The sequence below is a fragment of the Microtus pennsylvanicus genome, chromosome 11 (genome assembly GCF_037038515.1).
Source record: "Microtus pennsylvanicus isolate mMicPen1 chromosome 11, mMicPen1.hap1, whole genome shotgun sequence".
In the NCBI taxonomy this organism is placed as follows: Eukaryota; Metazoa; Chordata; class Mammalia; order Rodentia; family Cricetidae; genus Microtus; species Microtus pennsylvanicus.
Genome location: NC_134589.1, coordinates 41,024,818 through 41,045,579, shown reverse-complemented (window position 1 = coordinate 41,045,579; position 20,762 = coordinate 41,024,818). Strand labels below are relative to the sequence as shown.

The 20,762-nt window shown below is 44.9% G+C and overlaps 1 protein-coding gene across 2 annotated transcripts; it reads right to left on the bottom strand.

Annotated features, from left to right (window-relative positions):
• Window positions 1–1,961: 1,961 nt before the first annotated feature.
• C11H17orf75 (chromosome 11 C17orf75 homolog) lies at window positions 1,962–20,696 on the bottom strand. 2 transcript variants are annotated; one of them, XM_075991412.1, is made up of 10 exons: window positions 20,505–20,696; window positions 19,365–19,445; window positions 16,423–16,548; window positions 14,562–14,705; window positions 13,341–13,398; window positions 10,917–11,036; window positions 8,452–8,516; window positions 8,171–8,307; window positions 5,428–5,531; window positions 1,962–4,125 (listed from the first exon to the last, which is right to left on the bottom strand). In XM_075991412.1, exons 1-10 carry the CDS (start codon window positions 20,642–20,644, stop codon window positions 3,919–3,921), a joined length of 1,182 nt encoding a protein of 393 aa, XP_075847527.1. In that variant the 5' UTR covers window positions 20,645–20,696; the 3' UTR covers window positions 1,962–3,918. The 2 variants fall into 2 exon arrangements, with proteins under 2 accessions (XP_075847527.1, XP_075847528.1); XM_075991413.1 differs by having other exon boundaries at window positions 2,912–4,035.
• Between the last annotated feature and the right edge of the window lie 66 nt (window positions 20,697–20,762).

Below are 20,762 nucleotides of genomic sequence, written 5' to 3'. Positions count from 1 at the left end.
CTCTCTGTAACAGCCCTGGCTGTCCTGGAACTAGCTCTGTAGACCAGGCCGGCCTCAAACTCACAGAGATCTACTTGCCTCTGCCTCCCAAGTGCTGGGATTAAAGGCATACAACACCACCATCACCCGGCTCTCTCCTTCCACCTTTACATGGATTCTGGAGATAGGTCTCAGGCCATCAGACTTGGTAGCAAGAGCCTTTATCCACTGAATTATCTCTCCGGCTAGGCTGGCCAGTAGGACTCCTGCCTCATCGGTGCTAGGGTTACAAGCACATGCTACCACACTTGACTTTTGTATATGGGCTGTGAGGGTCGAACTCCGGTCCTCATGTTTGCACGGCAAGTACTTTACACAGAGCTATTTCCCTAGCCCCTACATTTATTTCTTAAATGCCATTTGTCAGACTCTTGATTGTGAGTTTGAAAATGAAGATTTTTGTTTTACAGACTCAAGATATTGATGTTCTACTGTTGCTCATTTTTACAAAATGACGTCCAAGTGGCCAACTACGTGCATTAGGAAGAGTCCAGAAAAGTGCTAAGAGCTGCTGACTATCCAGTCGTCAGACAGCTATAAAAATGCTACTTAGGTTCTTTTCTATACTGCCTATAATCCAAGTTATTAAACTTTAAAGCCATATAAAAGCATTTTTTAAGATCCTGCATTGTATTTCTCATTAAAGAAAAGAAAGGGCGTGGTGAGTCATATCCCTAGACTGACTTATGGAGAGGAGAAGGCAGGCCACTGTCGATCACTTTGAAAGTTAGAACTCTGGGGATGTACTCACTCATATTTGGTTTCTAGCCATAAACCAAGGACATTGAGCTTATAATTAGTGATCCTAGAAAAGCTAAATAAGGAGAACCCAAAGAAAAACATATAGGCATCCTCCTGAATATTAACCTTCAGCAAGCGATGAAAGGAGACAGAGACAGAGACCCAAATTGGAGCACAGGACTGAAATCTCAAGGTCCAAATCAGGAGCAGAAGGAGAGAGAGCACGAGCATGGAACTCAGGACCGCGAGGGGTGCACCCACACACTGAAACAATGGGGATGTTCTATTGGGAACTCACCAAGGCCAGCTGGCCTGGGTCTGGAAAAGTCTGGGATAAAACCGGACTCTCTGAACATAGTGGACAATGAGGACTACTGAGAACTCAAGAACAATGGCAATGGGTTTCTGATCCTACTGCACGCACTGGCTTTGTGGGAGCCTAGGCAGGTTGGATGCTCAACTTACTAGACCTGGATGGAGGTGGGGGTTCCCTGGACTTCCCACAGGACAGGGAACCCTGATTGCTTTTCGGGCTGGGGGGAGACTTAATTGGGGGAGGGGGAGGGAAATGGGAGGCGGTGGCGGGGAAGAGACAGAAATCTTTAATAAATAAATAAATAAATAAATAAAAAGAAAAAGAAAAAAAAAGAAAAAAAAAAAAAAAAGAAAGTTAGAACTCTGCCCTTAACAGGGGTTTACGAGCAGTTAAGAGTTCTTCAGTTTTACAGGCTTCTGCTCCTCTGAGCATCCTGAAGGCAGTGAGAACACAAGGCTTCTGATTTCCTAAACCAAAATCATGATCAAATGGACTTACTAAAAAGCTGTGCAGAACAACTCTGTGTGTGGCTGCAGCTGGCATCCATGGGGATTTAGAAATGGCCACCCCAGGACACTGATCCAGAGTAAAACAATCCAAGGCTTGTGACACAGGACCAAACTAAGATCAATAAACAATTGTGATAGGAAGAATTTGTTTGCATTCTTAAATTTTTTAAATATTCTTTATTTGCTTATTTATTGAGACAGGGTCTCACTATATTATATAGACCCAGCTGACCTGAAACTTTGCTATGTAAATCAGTAAATCAGGCTGGCCCTGAACTCACAGAGCTCCAACTACTCTGGCTTGTGGAGTGTTGCATTCAAAGGCATGCATCACCACACCTGGCTTCCAGTTTGCATTCTTTTTTTTTTTAAGTTATTTATTTATTATGTATACAATGTTCTGTCTCTGTGTATGCCTGAAGGCCAGAAGAGGGCACCAGATCTCATTACAGGTGGTTATGAGCCACCATGTGGTTGCTGGGAATTGAACTCAGGACCTCAGGAAGAGCAGCTAGTGCTCTTAACCACTGAGCCATCCCTCCAGCCCCCAGTTTGCATTCTTATATTTGCTTGTAAAGGATATTTACTGTGTTTACTATTTTTTTCCTTAATACTGTTTAAAAACCCCAGCATTTTCACCTAAAAAAAAAAAAGGAAGAAAATACAGGCTCCTGGCAAATAAGTACCTGTAAATGATGTAGACACTTCTGCAATAGCTTTTCATCTGAGAGAATGCCTCATATTGAAGCTAATACACCCATTTCTTTTATTTTTCTGGTTTTAGATTAATTATTTTATGTTTGTAAGTATTTTAACCTGCATGTAGGTCTGTATATTACATGTGTGTCTGATGCCTGAGGAAGTCAGAGCATGCTATCAAATCCCCTAGGTGCTGGGAATCAAATCTGGGTCTTTTCCAAAGCAACAGTCCCCCATTTATTATATTTATTGTATGTACATGTGTGGGGGGAGAGGAGTCAGAGGGAACTTGTTGGAGTTTGATCCTCTCCTACTGTGTGGGTCCTGAGGATTGAACATAGGGTGTCAGATTGGGTGGCAGGCGTCTTTGCCTTCCGGGCCACCTTCTCAGCCCAAAAGTATGTATTATCTAATATAAAGCTCATTTTTAAATTTTTGTTTTGTTTTGGTTTTTTTAAGACAGGGTTTTTCTGTGTATCCCCAGCTATCCTGGAACTTGCTGACTTCAAACACATAGAGATCTGCCTGCCTCTGCCTCCCAAGTGCTAGGACTAAAGACATATCACCATCACCCAGCTCACTTTTAAATTCCTTTATTTTTATTTTTGTAAATAGGGGTTCTCTGTGTAATAGTCCTGGCTGTCCTGGAACTCGCTTTGTAGACCAGGATAGCCTCGACCTACTGAAATCCACCTGTTTCTGCCTCCCAAGTACTGGGATTAAAGGCATGTGTGTGCCACCACTGCCCGGCTCACTTTTAAATTCTTTATTTTTTTTTTAAGATTTATTTATTTATTATGTATACAACTTTCTGCCTCCAAGTATGCCCGCACACCAGAGGAGGACGCCAGATCTCATTACAGATGGTTGTGAGCCACCATGTGGTGGCTGGGAATTGAACTCAAGACCTCTGGAAGAACAGCCAGTGCTCTTAACTACTGAGCCATCTCTCCAGCCCCTCACTTTTAAATTCTTATACACTCATGATTTATTTGCATATTGGCTTGAAATAAGGTGGCTTCATCCTTCATGCCAACCATTGGTGTGTACCAGGCAGCCACAGCATGAACAGGTCTGTCTTTGAAACCGATGGTGGTGCTAGAAGATCAGTATGATGACTGCTGTATAGTCCAAGCCGGGCACAAACTTACTCTGTAGCTCAGACTGGCCTGGGACTTGAAACCTGACTCCACCTCCTGAGTAGCCAGATTATAGGCATGTGTGGTCACATCTCACTAGGATCACAGGTCTATTGAGAAAGAGGAACTTTTTTTTTTTTTGTCTTGAGGAGGAGGAGGAAAACCTGCTAATTACTACAGTAAACTCCTGAGAAGCCAAAAATCACCTCCAAAGCTTTTTAGGCAGCATATGTTTTAAGCTTAAAATTTATGAGACTAACAAGGTAGCAAAATTCCACAATTGTAATACACATTATCTGCCTAGGACTCTGTGAAGATGATCCTTGGATTTCTGTGTTTAATTAAGTTAAACAAACGAAGTACAAAAGGCAGAAAGAACCTGTGTGTTTCCCGTCATCTTAGGAGCAGTGTGATCCTGTGAACAATGACAACTACAGTTCCACACATGCAGCCTAATCCGTGTCACGCTCCCACCTCAGTCAAGTGCTTCTCTCATGAACTCTTCAAGGACCGCCACCACACTTTTGGCTTCGGGCATTTCTTCATGTTCCACTTTAACAATCTTCAAAAGAATATCTCCGCTGCCACAGTTCTTAAGGAACATGTAACATTTAAACAAAGCATAGTGATTCATCTCTGCCTGTCGGATAAATCTCTTCAAATTGTTTGTGTCTTGTATGGCCTAGGAAAAGATGACCCAGTTAAATCTGTTTAGTGAGGTCATGAGGAGCCTTGAAGAATGCCTGCTCTCAAGGTGAACACTCAGGGTGTGTCAACAGTGGTGGCATTTGTTTCATTTCGTTTTTTTGAGACAAGGTCTCACTATGTAGCCCTGGCTGTCCTCAAACTCACTTTGTAGACCAGGCTGGCCTCAAACTCACAGGTCTATGTGCCTCTGCCTCTCAATGCTGGGATTAAAGGTGTGCGCCACCACACCCAGCTAATGTTGAGCTTTTTATAAGAACACCCATTATTCCTATTGCTAGTATCCTCTGCCTTTAGTGTAACAGAATCACACATTTAAAAAGACTTTTTAAAAGTCTTCTGTCAAGCTGTGGTGGCACATGCCTTTAATCCCAGCACTTGAGAGCTGAGGCAGGTGATCTCTGTGAGTTCAAGGCCAGCCTGGTCTAAGGAATGAGGTCAAGGACAGCCAGGACTGTGACAGAGAAACCCTGTCTTGAAAAACCAAAAAAAAAAAAAAAAAAATTTAAAACTTTAAAAATCTCCTGAGGAGCCGGGCGGTGGTGGCGCACGCCTTTAATCCCAGCACTTGGGAGGCAGAGGCAGGCGGATCTCTGTGAGTTCGAGACCAGCCTGGTCTACAAGAGCTAGTTCCAGGACAGGTTCCAAAACCACAGAGAAACCCTGTCTCGAAAAACCAAAAAAAAAAAAAAAAATCTCCTGAGGTGATAGTACTCACCGACCAGAATTTAAAATCATTTGTTTCTGTGTATTGCAATGTATATATATCACAAATTATCAGCTTGATGTCCCCTAACTATCAGCCAGCAATTCACCACAAAGTATTGGAAATGGAATTGCATGCACACAATGCTGCTGGACAGCAGTGCCTTCTGAGGCGAGTTCTGAGGATGCCCCACCTAAAGAGCATTGTGACTGTGAAGCCAAGCACCGCTGCTGCTTCCTGCAGTAATCAGATGCAAAACCAATAAAAAGCATTGTGACTGTGAAGCCAAGCACCGCTGCTGCCTCCTGTAGTAATCAGATGCAGAACCAATAAAAAGCATCGTGACTGTGAAGCCAAGCACCGCTGCTGCCTCCTGCAGTAATCAGATGCAAAACCAATAAAAAGCATTGTGACTGTGAAGCCAAGCACCGCTGCTGCCTCCTGTAGTAATCAGATGCAGAACCAATAAAAAGCATCGTGACTGTGAAGCCAAGCACTGCTGCTGCCTCCTGCAGTAACCAGATGCAGAAGCAAACACTGTGCATGGCCCCTGGCACACAGCCAGTTCATTACCTTTAGTTTAAAGTTCTCCAGGACTTGTCTGAAAAGGAAAGGGTTCCCCGCTTCAACACCATGTAGGAAAGCCTGCATCCAGTCCTCACAAAAACGGTTGCTTCCTAAACAACAGGAAATAAAATTAAATAACACAAAGCACATGTATGCCAGTTTTAAAGATTTTACTTTTATTATTTTAATTGTGTGTGTGTGTATGTGTGCATATGAATACAGGTGCCCTAGGAGACATAAAAGTGTTGGGTCCCCCGACATGGGTGCTGGGAACCCAACACCTTCTCTGAAAAGAACAGCACCTGCTATTAACCACAGTTCTAGCAAATGAATTTCTTTTCTTTCCTCTCTTTTTTTCTTTTCTTCCTATTTATTTTTGAGGCAACGTTTCTCTATGAAACAGCCTTGGCTGTCCTGAATTCATTTTGTAGACCAAGCTGGCCTTGAACTCACACAGATCCACCTGCCTCTGTCTCCCCAGTTCTGGGATTAAAGGCGTGAACCACCATTGCCTGGCACATGAATTTATAATTATTTAAAACTTCTCTTGTGACTTCAAAAATAGTTATGCTTACCACATGGTAGCAAAATACCCAAGCATCTGAAGCCCCATCATCACTCTTCCCTCTATTCCCACCGGAAAAAACTCTCATTCCTAATATATACTTGAAGCTTTGGCTAGCCATCTTTACCTTGTATATGTATTGCTTCTATATGTTGACTCTGTGTGTTTTTCTTAGTGGCTGTTTCACTGAACAGTATGATTCAGAGACATTAACATGTATCTCTAGTTTGATTTTAGCCACTCTAAACTCCAATTTACTGATTTCTTCTTGTTAAACATTTAAGTTGCTTCCAATTTGTTATATCAAAAAATGCCTTTAGAAGCCAGGTGTGTTGGCACACAATTTTAATACCAGCACTCAGGAGGCAGAGGCAGGTGGATCTCTACGCATTTGAGGCAAGCATGGTCTACAGAGCAAGTTCTAACACAGCTGGGGCTATACAGTGAAATCCTGTCTTGAAAAAAAAAACAATAAATAAATAAATGTTTTTAAATGTCTTCAGGGATGGGGAGGTGGCTTGGTGGATAAAGCACTTGGCCATGCAAGCACGAGACCCTGAGACTGTCTCAGCACTCACGTGAAGCCAGATGCTGAAGGGTGTATCTGAAGTCCCATTGTTCCTATGTTTTTTGTTTTGTTTTTCGAGACAGGGTTTCTCTGTAGCTTTGGTGCCGTCCCGGAACTAGCTCTTGTAGACCAGGCTGGCCTCGAACTCCCAGAGATCAGCCTGCCTCTGCCTCCCGAGTGCTGGGATTAAAGGCATGCGCCACCACCACCCAGCCCATTGTTCCTATGTTGAGATGGAGACAGGAAAACCCCTAAACCCTTGAGGGTCAGCTAGACTGACAGATAGAGGAGCCAACAAAAAACTACCTCCTATCAGGCGGTGGTGGTATACACCTTTAATCCCTGCACTCAGCAAGTAAAGGCAGGCGGATCTCTAAGTTCGAGACCAGCCAGCCCTGTCTACAAAGTGAATTCCAGGACAGGCTCCAAAGCTACAGGGAAACCTGTCTCAAAAACAAAAAACAAAAACAAACAAAACAAAAACCACACGCACACAAAGAAAGGAAAAAAGAACTACCCCCCAGGGTTGTCCTGTGACTCCCATATGTGTGCTGGGGCACACGCGTACCTGCACTCACACAGACACACTCAAAAGATTTTCTTGACCAGGTGTGGTGGCATATGGCTTTAATCCCAGCACTTGGGAGGCAGAGGTAGATGCATTTCTGAGTTGGGGCCAGTCTGCTCTACAAAACAAGTTCCAGGACAACCAGAGCTGTTACATAGAAAAACCCTGTCTCAAAAAAACAAAACAAAACAAAAAGATTTATTTATTTATTATGTATACAATATTCTTTCTGCGTGTATGCCTGAAGGCCAGAAGAGGGCACCAGACCTCATTTCAGATGGTTGTGAGCCACCATGTGGTTGCTGGGAATTGAACTCAGGACCTTTGGAAGAGCAGGCAATGCTCTTAACCGCTGAGCCATCTCTCCAGCCCCCAACAAAAAGATTTTAAGAAAATGTCTTTAATGCCAGGCAGTGGTGGTGCATGGCTTTAATCCCAGCACTGAGGAGGCAGAGGCAGGTAGATCTCTGAGTTCGAGGCCAGCCTGGTCTACAGAGTGAGTCCCAGGACAGTCAGGACTACACAGAGAAACTGTCTTGGAAAAAAAAATCCAAAAACAAGAAAATGTCTGCACACTAGGGAGGGTAATGCACATCTATAATCTCGGCATCCGAGAGGTGGAGGTAGAAGGTTTAGAAGTTTAAGGCCCATATAGCCTACATGAGACCCTTTCTCAAAAGCAGTCAACCAACCAAACAAAAAAAAGTCTTTATATAAAGCACACCTGTAATCCTAGGAGAGCCAGGCAGGGGGATTGTCAGCTCAAGGCCAACCTGGACTATACAGTGAGAACCTATCTCAAAGTAAAAAAATGTAAATATGCCTTTCTGAGCATTTTGGGGTTTGTTCCTGTGTACACAGATAGGAGTTTTCTTATATACACACGTGAACTTTTTAATATGCAGAAGTGGACTACAGGCATGAATTGAATCCCATGTCTCTAGGATCATTAAGGTTTCAGCAAACTTAGTCAGCACAAGGACATGTCTGTGTCACGTGTTTTCAGTGCAGGAGTCCCACAGACACTGCCTCTAGGTTTCTGACTCACCTGCATTGTAGAACTGAGGCTGGGGCCCACTACAGTCGATGATCACAGACTTATGCTGCTCCTCTGTCATGGCCATGCACAAAGAGGTCATGGTGCCTTCATGAATAAGTCCTTGGAGACTGGCCACACTCAGAAACCTGTCATATATACAAGTCCTTTTTCATCAACAACATTGCAGAACAGGAGAAAACAAATGCATTCTATACTAGGGGTGGGAGGTAAAAATGTAGCCGTTTGGCTTGGGGGGGGGCAGGATTTCTTCAGAAATTATTGTTCTTTACCTGTTAATGTCTCTCCTTGTTTTTTCATCTGATTCTTTAAGCTCAACAGGAGTATAACTTAGAGCCTGTGAGAGAGAGGGAGAGGGAGCCAGCTTGATACATGCCTCCTCTGTTCCTCACTGACCACCACTGCATCCAAATGCATCGTCTGCCATGGTTATTAAAGAACACTGCCCACCGCACCTTGTGCTCAGCGGCTGTCTGAAACATCTGAAGGAAAGGTTTTCCCCTGCTGCAGATTAAGGCCAGGACCTCGTACACCCTACACAAGTGCTCTAAGCTAAAGCCCTGCTCAGTAATGTTTGACTTATTTCTTTGTCTGATTTGACTTTGAGAAACAGGGTTTCTCTGTGTAGCACTGGAACTGTCCTGGAACTTACTCTATAGACCAGGCTGGCCTCCAACTCACGGAGATCCCCCCCAAGTGCTGGAATTAGAGGCGTGCAACATCATAGCCTGGCTTGTTTTCATTTGTTTTCATTTTTATTTATTAGTATGGTTTATTTTAAGATAGTCTTGCTTTGCAGCATAGCTAGCCTGCACCTCCTGATCTTCCACCTCAGTTTCTCTAGTGTTAGGTGTTAGTATTCAGGCATCTGCACTGGCCTGCCCTTGGGATCCTGACAGGACAGTCCTACCTGCAGCCACTAAGAGCACCTCCTGAGCACATTCACTACGTTCCCTTTTAAAAGGTGGGCCTGCCCACCTCCCGTGTCTCTCTCTCCCTCTCTCTCTTTTCTACCACTCGTCCCTAGGGAACTTGTCTCTGCCCCTCTCCCTCCTCTGCCCCCTTCGCTCCTCTTCCAATACATCTCCTATGTGCCTCCGATGTGAGCCTTGCTGCATGGCGTGACTTCTTCATGGCGTCTTTAAAATTACATGTGTCACCACTTTAACATTTTCCAGCATTTATTTACTCACTTATTTATCTCAATGGGGGCTGCACGCATGCCATGGCACTCATGTGGAGGTCAGAGGTCAATTTGCAGGTATCAGTACTCTCCTGAAGGTTCCAGGGATTGAACTCAGGTTGTCAGGCTTGGCAGCAAATGCCCTTAGCTATTACACTGGCCCCCAAATCTGTCTATTTATCGTGTGTTTGTGTATACATGTGTTCGTGTGTATAAAAGTGTCAAGGACTGCATGTGGAAGTCAGGACAGTTCTGGGATTTGGTTCTCTCCTGCCATCTTGTGGAATCTGGGGATTGAATGAAGGTGGGCTTGTGCAGGGCCCAAACATTTTCGTATAGTTAAAATTACTTTGCATCTTGCTTTCGTTTTCAGATATTCTGAAAATGGCACCTGTTTCCCAGCCTTTCAAACAGTAATTATTTCAGACAGATGTGGTTGGGCAGGTCCATAATCTCAAGAAGCTGAGGCAGGTAAGATTGAAGAGTTGGAGTCAGAGCCGGAAGTGACTCAGCTGAGTAAAAGTGCTAGCTGTTGCAGCCAGATGGCCTGAGTGCGACCCTCAGAACCCACGAGAGCCGGTTCTGGGGCATGCACGTCCCAGCACTCCCACGGTGACATGGGAGGCAGATACGAGATGATCAGCAGAAAGCTCGAGGGCCAGCCTGCTAGTATGCACACAGAAACAAGGCTGAAGAGCCGGGCGGTGGTGGCGCATGCCTTTAATCCCAGCACTTGGGAGGCAGAGGCAGACGGATCTCTGTGAGTTTGAGACCAGCCTGGTCTACAAGAGCTCCAGGACAGGCTCCAAAACCACAGAGAAACCCTGTAGCGAAAAAAGCAAAAAAAAAGGCTGAAGATGAGAGCTCACAAAAGTTGCCCTCTATCTCTACACACACACAAAATCATTTAAGTCTTTTCTAAAAAAAAAAAAAAAAAAAAAAAAAAAAAAAGGTAAGCCATCCTGGGCTGAACAGTTAAGCCCTATCTTTTTTTGCTTTTTATTAATTCTTTGGTTTTTTTTTTTTTGAGACAGTGTTTTCCAGCATATCCTTGGCTGTTCCTGAATTTAGAGATCCACCTGCCTCTGCCTGGGATTAAAGGTGTGTGCCACCACTGCCCGGTGAAGCCCTATCTTTAAAAAAGTGGCTAAGAAGAAAAGATTATTACTTTTTTTTAAATGTGAAGGCCCAGCTGACATTTTTAACGGGACAGGGTCTCCCATAAATCAGCTGTGTGTCAAACTCTCTGTGTAGCTGAGACTGACCTTAACCTCCTTCTCCTGCTTCTGTCCCAGTGCTGGGAGCACAGACATGCACCGGCACACCTCGTGTGAAAGCGGTTTTTAATGGAGAGATCCAGCTGACATTCAACCCCACCCTAGTAATAAAACTTTCTAGACGGGAGCCAGTAAGATGTGGTCTAAACAGCAAGCATTGTCTGAAGAAATATTCAGGCAGGGAAAAGCTATGTTTAGAGAAAATGAGTATGTTTCTAAACGATCCAAGTCTGCTGAGGAGAGTCTACCCGGGATGGTCTTTGTGTGCAATACTTACAGCATGCAGCAGAAAGGTCAGCTTTTCCTGAAAGAGAAGAACCACCCTTTGGATCGGACACACCACATCCTCATACCAGCTGTGCAGATAGGACCTGACATCACATCCCAGGCTGCTTTCCTAGGTTGAGAGAGAATGTTGCTTGCTTTAATATCATAAAAATCTTTAGCTTAGTGGACTTTTGTCTTCAATATACTCTTTTTTTGTTTGCTTTTGTTTTTTTGAGACAGGGTTTTTCTGTGTATCAATCCTAGCTGTTCTGGGACTAGCTTTTAGAGATCCACCTGCCTCTGCCTCCCGAGTGTTGGAATTAAAGGCGAGAGCCACCATCACCCAGCTGTATATACTCTTTCTCTGCATGCCTGTGAAGGCTCAGAGTTGACATCAGGTGTCTTCCTCAATTGCTTGCCACCTTAAGATTTTCAACTGCATTTTTGGAGGTGGGCTGATGGTAGTGGACACAAGTGTGCCACAGTGTCTGTTTAGATCAGAGGACAACTTGTAGAAGTCAGCTCTGGCCTTCAACCCATGGGTGCTGGAGATAAACTCAGGTCAGCAGTCTTGGCAGGTACCACCTCTCCAACTTCTCCAACTTATTTTCTTGAGCCAGGGTCTTTCACTGAACCTGGAGCTCACTGATTTGGATGGGATGGCTGGCTAATGAGGTACAGGTATCTGCCTGTCCTCCACCACTTCAGCACTGGGGTTACAGAGGCATGTCACCACACCCAGATTTTTCTGTGGGCACTGGGGGTCCAAACTCAGGTCCTCAAAGCCACCTTCCTAGCTTTCTTCAGTACAATTTTAAATTCTATTTTTGTTTGTATATGTGTATTCTTGTGGAAGCCTCCAGAGTCCAGAAAGGGCGTTGCATCCTCCGGAATTGGAGTTACAGGCGGTCATGAGTAGCAGGACTTTCAGTTGGGAGCTGCACTCTGGCCCTCCTAATGGCTGGACAACAAGAGCTAAGATAGGTACCTTTTCAGTTTGTTTGTTTTTGAGATATGGTTGCAGCCATGTAATACAGGCCAGCCTTGAACTTAGATTATAGGTATGTGCTGACAAGCCGGCCATTCTTTTTTTTTTTTAATTTTTTAGATTTATTTATTTATTATGTATACAACATTCTGCCTCCATGTATGCCCACACGCCAGAAGAGGGCGCCAGATCTCACTACAGACGGTTGTGAGTAACAGGGTGAGCTGCCATGTGGTTGCTGGGAATTGAACTCAGGACTTCTGGGAGAGCAACCAGTGCTCTTAACCACTGAGCCATCTCTCCAGCCCTTGGCCATTCTTTCCTGTGTTTTTTTTTCTGTTGTTGTTGTTTGTTTTTGTTTTTTGATTTTGTTTTTTCAAGACAAAAACCAGTGAGTGTAGCCTTTTCTGGCCTGGAAATCAAAAGATCCTCCTGTCTGTCTACTCAGTGCAGGGATTAAAGGTGTGCATCACCACTGCCCGGCCTGAAAGCAGTTTTGACAGGTTTGGATAAATGAGTCAATATAGACATGTCTAATTCATAAAAGAGTAATAAAAATGGAATGTTTTTAAAACTTGCTATCTGTAGAGTGCGGAGGAGCATACCTCTGATGCCATAAGCTGCTAACCAAAATACAGAACCGTGTGCCTAGATATGAGAGACAAGGCCTCTTCTTCCCACCAGGTGCTATTAACAGCCACTGAACTTTGCACAGATCTGTCTTTGTTTTTACATTTCTGTGTGTATGTGTGTGCATGTGCCATACATATATGGAGGTCGGAGAACAATACATGTGAGTCAGTTCTCTTTCCTCAGTGGAGTCCTGGGTATCAAACTCAGATAGTCAGACTTGGTGGCAGGCACATCTACCTTTAAAACCCCTCACCAGCTGTGCTTGATTTTTTAATTTACTTTATTTTAGGAGTATGGGGTTTTGCAGGCATGTATGTCTGCGTATCACATGTGCATAGTGACTGCAGAGGCCAGAAGATGGTGTCTGATTCCCTGGAACTAGAGCTACAGATGGTTGTGAGCCACCATGAGGGTACTGGGAATTGAGCCTGGGTCCTCTGGAATAGTAAACAGTGTTTTAACCACTGACCATTCTTTCAGTTCCCTGTTTTCCTTCTGAGAGGGTCCACTATGTACCTCTGGCTGGCTTGGAACTCACTATGTAAACTAGGCTTGCCTCATACTCTGCCTCCCAAGTGCTGAGATGACAGGGGTGGATTCCCACAGTAAGACTCAACATTGATGTTTTCATCAATGTGACACATCGGAAACAGAATCCTGAAGCCTTCGGCACTTATGACACAGCCGCCTCCCTGCCTGTGCCCATAGCACTTATCCACTGCCCACATGGGGAGCTACCGAATGACCCGACAAGTACAGCAGCCCTGGTATGTTCATCACTTTAGTCTTTAGCGCTCCGGTCAGCCATCTTACCTTGCAGTTCATGTTATTTTTCAGCCCTTGAATATACTTGTCCAATTCAAGCCTGAAAGTATGTTCTTAAGGAAGTGATATAGAATGATCAATCAGTATCTTACCTCTCAGCAAGAAATACAAGGTTGCTGGGCATTGATGGAACAGGCCTTTAATATTTTAATACCATCACTTGGGAGTCAAAGGCAAGCAGATCTCTGAGTTCAAGGCCAGCCTGGTCTACAGAGCAAGTTTCAGGACAGGCAGGGATACACAAAGAAACAAAGAAACCCTGAGTCAAAAGAAAGAAAGAAAGAAATAAAGAAAGAAAGAAAGGAAGGAAGGAAGGAAGGAAGGAAGGAAGGAAGGAAGGAAGGAAGGAAGGAGGGGCTGGAGAGATGGCTCAGAAGTATAGAGCAGAGACCATATTCTTCCAGAGGTCCTAAGTTCGATTCCCAGCAACCACATGGTGGTTCACAACCATCTATAATGATATCTGCTGCCCTCTTCTGATGCAGGCAGAACACTGTATACATAGTAAATAAAATCATGAAAAGAAGCCAGGCGGTGGTGGCGCACGCCTTTAATCCCAGCACTTGGAAGGCAGAGGCAGGCGGATCTCTGTGAGTTCGAGACCAGCCTGGTCTATAAGAGCTAGTTCCAGGACAGGCTCCAAAACCACAGAGAAACCCTGTCTCGAAAAACCAAAAAAAAAAAAAAATCATGAAAAGAAAAGAGCCAGGCAGTGGTTGCGCACACCTTTAATTCCAGCTCTCGGAAGGCAGAGGCAGGCAGATCTCTGTGAGTTCAGGGCCAACCTAGTCTACAGAGCAAGTTCCAGCACAGGCTCCAAAGCTACAGAGAAACCCTGTGTCAAAAGAAAGAAAGAAAAATACAAGGTCTCAGCTGGGCATGGTGGCACAAGCTTTTAATTCCAGCGCTCAGTGTCAGAAGTAAGTGGATCTCTTTAAGTTTGAGACGAGAATGGCCTACATAGTGAGCTCCATGCCAGTCAGGACTACAAGACTACAAAGTGAGTGCTTGTCTCAAAGAGAGAGAGAAAGAGAGAGAGAAGGTCTCTTAAATACTACAAACTGGATTAAAACAAGCCTGGGCAAATGGTCTTAAATGACATCCAGACACACCCTTAAGGGTGGGGAAGGTGGGAGCAGGGAGGTAGTTACTAGTCCCTTCCCCTGATGTTTGCCCTCCTGATACTCTCAAATACCAAAGAAAGGATATAGCTCCAGTCCTTTTTCAGACCCTCCTAAGAAGCAGACCACATACTCAGAAGGGTTAAATTCCGGTTCCACTGCTACTATTTCAGGAAGCAGTTTTTCCTGTTGGAAAAGGCAGTAGTAACAACCAACCCGGTAACCGGGAATTCTAGAAAAGAAAGAAAAGGGAAAAGTGGCATATCTGGTACTCATGCTCCTTCCTTTGTGACAGCTCTGAACCCTGGTCTGAGATCCCACTCATGCAGAGATTCCCAGCCTCGTTCCCCTCATCTCAGCAGAGGAGCGTGTCTGCACACCAGTGAAGTTTATTAAACACCTTAGAGACTGGGTGTGGTGATGCACTACAACCCTGCACACGAGGCAGAGACAGGCAGATCTCTGTGAGTTCAAAAACAACCTGGTCGGGGCTGGGGAGATGGCTCAGTGGTTAAAAGCATTGCCTGCTCTTCCAAAGGTCCTGAGTTCAATTCCCGGCAACCACATGGTAGCTCACAACCATCTGTAATGAGGTCTGGTGCCCTCTTCTGGCCTGCAGATATACACACAGACAGAATATTAAATAAATAAATGTTGAAAAAAATAAAAAAACAACTTGGTCTACATGGTGAGCCCCAGACCAATCAGGTTACATGGTGAGACGTTAATAAACCAGCCTCTCATAGAGGTTCATTGAATTCTGCAGTCTTATGTGAAAAACCTAGGAGCTGGAGAGATGGCTAAGCAGTTAAAAAAGCATTGGCTACTCTTCTAAAAGACCCAGGTTCAATTTCCAGCACATAGTGGCTCACAAACATATCTAGCTCCAGGGGATCCAACACCCTCTTCTGGGCTCTGCAGGCACCAGGCACACACCTTGTACACAGACACTTATGCAGGTAGATCCACCAACAATACACAGAAAATAAAATAATTTAAAAAGTGTTTAAAGAAAAATTCATACAAAGGTCAACTCTGTTCACAGAATACTCATGTTTACATAAAATTAGCATGTTCTCCGTCCTTTAAACTTTCACATGTCATGGATGTTCTACGCTGATGTGCCTGGCTTTTCTAGTAGCTTTACCTTGGACCACCGGTATGAGGACCTATGTTTAAAAAATGCGCGGTCTAAAGGAGTGCGATGACAGGACAGCTGGGGTCAGGCTCAGGTGCCTGTGACCTGACCTCCCTGTGACCTGACCTTGGCCTTCCTATTCTGGTTCTCTGTGTTTACCTGTTCACTGGAAAATAAGATTACTGCCCTATTTCCCTTTGTAAGAAGAACTACATCAGCATTTGTGAAACTATGTTACAAACTATAGGCATACAATTTCTACATTGGCAATTAACTTTTTAAAATGACACTAAGGGGGGGGGGGCTGGAGATATGGCTCAGCAGTTGGGAACAATAGTTGCTCTTCCAGAGGACCGAGGTTCAATTTCCAGCACCCAAATGGCAGCTCACAACTGTTTGTAAACTCCAGTTCCAGGGGATCCAATCCCTCACACAGACACACATGCAGGTAATGCACCGTGTACATTAAATAAAAGTAAATTATTTAAAAAAAAAAAAGACACTAAGGGACAGAGAGCTGTACATGCTAGGTAAGTGCTCTATAGCAGGGCTACATCTCCAGCCCTGGAATCTGTTGTCTAAATATAAAACAAGACTAAATTACATTGAGGTGCCAGAATCTCACTCAATCTAATTTCGCCATGTTTATGCGTGAGAGTCATCATTCTGGCTGGGAGCAGGAGAGGAGGAAGTGCTATAAAACAGAAAGCAAAGATGTTTTCTGCAGCTCTATATCTTTTCAAGTTTCTCCACACTTCTCATGTTTGGCTCAGAAATAAAAAACACAGGAGACAGCATATTTTATACTTACCTCAGCTCTACAGATGCAACATTACCCAGCCCTTCAAAGAATGCTCCTTTGGAAAGACGCTTAGCAATGAAACTGCGCAGCTCTGGCTCCACTTCAGAAGGAAGATTAGTATCCACCAAGGAGAGGCTGGACAAGAGGAAGACACACGTTCTTACCAGCAGTACATGCACACCCATAAATCACATATAATGCACCAAAGCCAGGGCCTCGGTCTCTCTCTCAACAAGGTCTCTATGTGGCCCAGGCTGGTCTTGAACTAAAACTACATATCCTAGATTAACCTCAAACTTGCTGAATGCTCTCAAGTGCTGGGACCGCAGCTGTCTATTGCCATAACAGTTTTAGGGTCTCTCTTAGGAATGCTGTCTACTTGATGACCCCTGTTGGTGAGTGTTACTGTTTGGATTTGGAATGCCCCCAAAGGCAGGTTTGTCTCCCAGGCCATGGTGCTATTGGAAGTATTAGAACCTTCAGGAGATGGGAGGAAGTCACTAGAGTATCAGAACCGAAGTGCTTGGCCAGCTGGCTGGAAGCCTGCCTGCCTCCCTCCCTTTTTCCCTTTCTCCCTACTGCCGTGAAGTTGACAGGCTCTTCTGCTACATGTTTCTGCCATGAACTCCTGTGTTGCCACAGGCAGTGGGGTCAAGAAACCATGGACTGAAACTTCTGAAACTGAGCTAAATCAACCTTTCCCGTTAAAGATGACTTTCTTCCCCAGAGTAGTGTCACAAGTCTTTAGTCCCAGCAAACTAAGAGGCAGAGGCAGAGGCAGGCAGATCCATGTGAATTTTCTCCTTCCATCTTATGAATTCTGCATATCAAACTGAACTCATCTATCAGACTTGGCAGTGAGTGCCTTTACCTGCTGTACCCTTTCACTGGAACTATTTTATTGTTGATGTTTTATAATTTTTTTTTTCCTGTTTTGATTTTTCGAGACAGGGTTTCTCCGTAGCTTTTGGTTCCTGTCCTGGAACTAGCTCTTGTAGACCAGGCTGGCCTCGAACTCACAGAGATCCGCCTGCCTCTGCCTCCCGAGTGCTGGGATTAAAGGCGTGCGCCACCACTGCCCGGCTTGATGTTTTATAATTTTAAACTTTATTGCTATTTCTATTTAGGTAATGTGCATGCATACCTGTGTATCTGTATGAGTACACGCCACATGTGACTGGGTCCTCAGAGTCCAGAAGAGAGTGTCAGATAATCTGGATCTGGAGTTAGAGGGGGTTGTGAGCCACCTGACATGGGTGCTGGGAACTGAACTTGGGTCCTCTGAAAAGTAGTATGTGCTCTTAGCCACTGAGCCATGCCTCTAGCCTCTTCCTTTCTTTTTTTCAGTTTTATTATTTTATGTGTAGGGGTGTTTTGTCTGCATGTTTGTGTTCCAAATGTGTGCCTGGTGTCTGTGGAGGCCAGAAGAGGGCATTAGCTTCCTGGAACTGGAGGTACCTAGGGTTGTGAGCCACCATGTGGGTGCTGGAAGAGCAGTCAGTGCCCTTAACCACTGAGTCATTTCTCTAGTCCCAATGGTTTTTCCTTTTTTTAAAGATTAGAGTCTCGGGCTGGAGAGATGGCTCAGCGGTTAAGAGCACTTACTGCTCTTTAACCAGCTCATAACCACCTATAATGAGATCTGGTGCTCTCTTCTGGCTTATAGGCAGGATACTGTATAAATAAATAAATCAAAAAAAAAAAAAAAAGATTAGTCTCATGCAGCTCAGTCTGCTTCAAACTCACAGTGTAACTGAGGATGATCTTCAACTGTTTCTGTGTGTGTACATGAATATGCATATTCATGTGTGTAGGGCCACTTGTGTGTGCATGTGCACATGCTTATAGAGGGTAGAAGTTAACCTGTTCCTCAGATGCTGTCCACCTTACTTTTTTGAGGCAGGGTCTCTCCCTGGGACCTGGGGCTTATGGATTAGGCTAGGCTGGTTGGTGAACAAAATCCAAGGATCCTCCTCTCTCTGCCTACCCTCGGCTGGAATTACAACTACACCACTCTATTCAGCTTTTACCTGGATTCTGGGAATGAAGTTGGGTCCTTATACACTTTATAGACTGAACTATCTCCCCAGCCTGACCCTGAACTTCTAATCTTCCAGCATTCCACCACCCAAGTGCTGGAATTACAGGTAAATGCCACCATGTTTGGCTACTGTTTTTATTTATTTGTGTTTTTGTTTTGTTGTTTTGATTTTTTGAGACAGGGTTTCTCTGTATAAGAGTACTGGCTGTCCTGGAACTTGCTTTGTAGACCAGGTTGGACTCAAACTCACAGAGATCCACCTGCCTCTGCCTCCCAAGTGCTGGGATTAAAGATGTGTGTGCCGTTGCCACCCAGCTTTGTTTTGTTTTGTTTTGGTTTCTCTGTGTAGTCTTGACTATTCTGGAACTTGTTCTTTAGATCAGAATAGCCTCAAACTCAGAGATCCGTTTGCCTCTGCCTCCTAAGTGCTGGGATCAAAGGCGTGAGACACCCCTCCTACTTTATTTTTAAATATACATTTTGACAGAACTATTACCTTGAATTTTTACTGGAGTTCTATCTAGTCAAGAAACACAAAAGAGGGGGCTGGAGAGATGGCTCAGTGGTTAAGAGCATTGCCTGCTCTTCCAAAGGTCCTGAGTTCAATTCCCAGCAACCACATGGTAGTCCACAACCATCTGTATTGAGGTCTGGCGCCCTCTTCTGGCTAACTCCGTACAAAATAAATAAATAAAAAAGAAACACAAAAGAATTCTATGTGGCTAACCACAGGGGCGTTATCAGTATTTGTATCTACCCCTACCTTGAGTGAAAGAGCCAAGGAGGGATTCCTAAGAGGAGCTGATGGTTGACTCAGAGAAAATTCAGTAAGAGTAGGCCATCCATTGATACCTACAGATAAGCACAGATCATGAAAGCGCACGAGTGAATCATACTTAACTGTTTTTACCTGAAATCATCACCAGAGGGAGTTTCTGTATTTGTTCCACTTGAATGTCCATCATCACTATCCCCTCGATGCTGTGTCAATCTGCAAGACGCAATCCAACAAGCAGTACTATCAGTTATGGGCTGTAAATCAAGTAGAGTATCCAGTCTTTGCGAGTCGGGTAAAAACAAGGAATCAATGAAAATGCTGCAAGGGCAAAGAAACCCCATAGAAAATGCTGACAAGAGCCCTCTTACTCTTCAGGGTACTTAGTAAGTGGAGAAAAGACCTAATATTCCGAAAGCTTGAAGGAACTCCTATTTAAAAATAAATTAAGGACTGGAGAGATGGCTTAGCGGTTAAAAGCATTGGCTGCTCTTCCAGAGGACTTGGATTCGATTCCTAGAACCCATATGGCAGCTCACGATGGTCTGTAACCCTTGTTCCAAAGGCTCAAACACCCTCACACAGACATACATCCAAGCAAAAGACCAACACACATAATTTTTAATAATAAAAAAATTAATATAAAAAACAAACAAGGCCCGAAATGATATCTCAGCGGTTAAGAGCGCTCAGTGTTCTTGGGGATGGATCCAAATTTAGTTCTCAATACACAATTAGGGCACCTCACAATCGACTGTAACTTAAGTGCTATGTGTGTCTTATGCCTCTGGCCTCAGTGGGCACCTGCATGCACATGCGAATACCCACACACAGACACAGAAACACATAATTAAAAATAAAAATGAAAAACACATCTTAAAAAATTCTCGGGCCAGAAGGGCTCCTAGGAAGTCAGCCGCGGTGGGCAGGGGTTACCGAGGGGAGAGAAAGGCAGCAAGAATCAAGGAAACTAGAGGGCGGGGATGAAAGTGTGTCGTAGAAATAAACGCAACTGGGGACAGCCACTGAGGGCAGGGAACAGACACTGGAGGACTGCGCTGAAGAGATATCGGGCTGCGGTGACAGGGTCTAAAAGAGGGCAGAGGACTTGGGAGAGCAGGGCATAAAAGTCCAGACGGGCCATGAAGAACCGATGGAGGCCAGGAGGGCCCATCGGGTCAGAGACCTTGGCTGGGAGAGGAGATGGCGAGTGGGGGCTTCGGGGTGCAAGGCTGGGCGGCGGGGCAGCGGGCGCAGCGGGCAGGACGCGGGCACCTGCTTCCGCGGTAGCTGTACAGGCAATAGTGTCTGCTGGGTGGTGGCTCGAGTCTCCGCTCCTCCGCAGAGCCACCCTCCTCGCTGCTCTCCAGCTCCTTTTCGTCCCCATCCAGCGATTCCTGCAAAGACGGGAGCATCGTGGCAGCCTCCTCGCGGCCCTGTGTCCCAGTCAAACCGTTCCCCCGCAGCTGGGCGGTCCTCTGTGCGCCGGCTCGACCTCCTCCTCGCCCTCGCACACCTGAGTTCCGCTGGCTT

Excerpts from the sequence above, each read along its gene's own strand:
- C11H17orf75 (XM_075991412.1), bottom strand. The coding sequence starts at position 20,644 with ATGCTCCCGTCTTTGCAGGAATCGCTGGATGGGGACGAAAAGGAGCTG. Across the intron at positions 14,706-16,422 it reads GTTGCATCTGTAGAGCTGAG|AATTCCCGGTTACCGGGTTG; the intron begins GTAAGTATAAAA and ends TTTCTTTTCTAG. Across the intron at positions 8,308-8,451 it reads ACAAGGAGAGACATTAACAG|GTTTCTGAGTGTGGCCAGTC; the intron begins GTAAAGAACAAT and ends TATATATGACAG.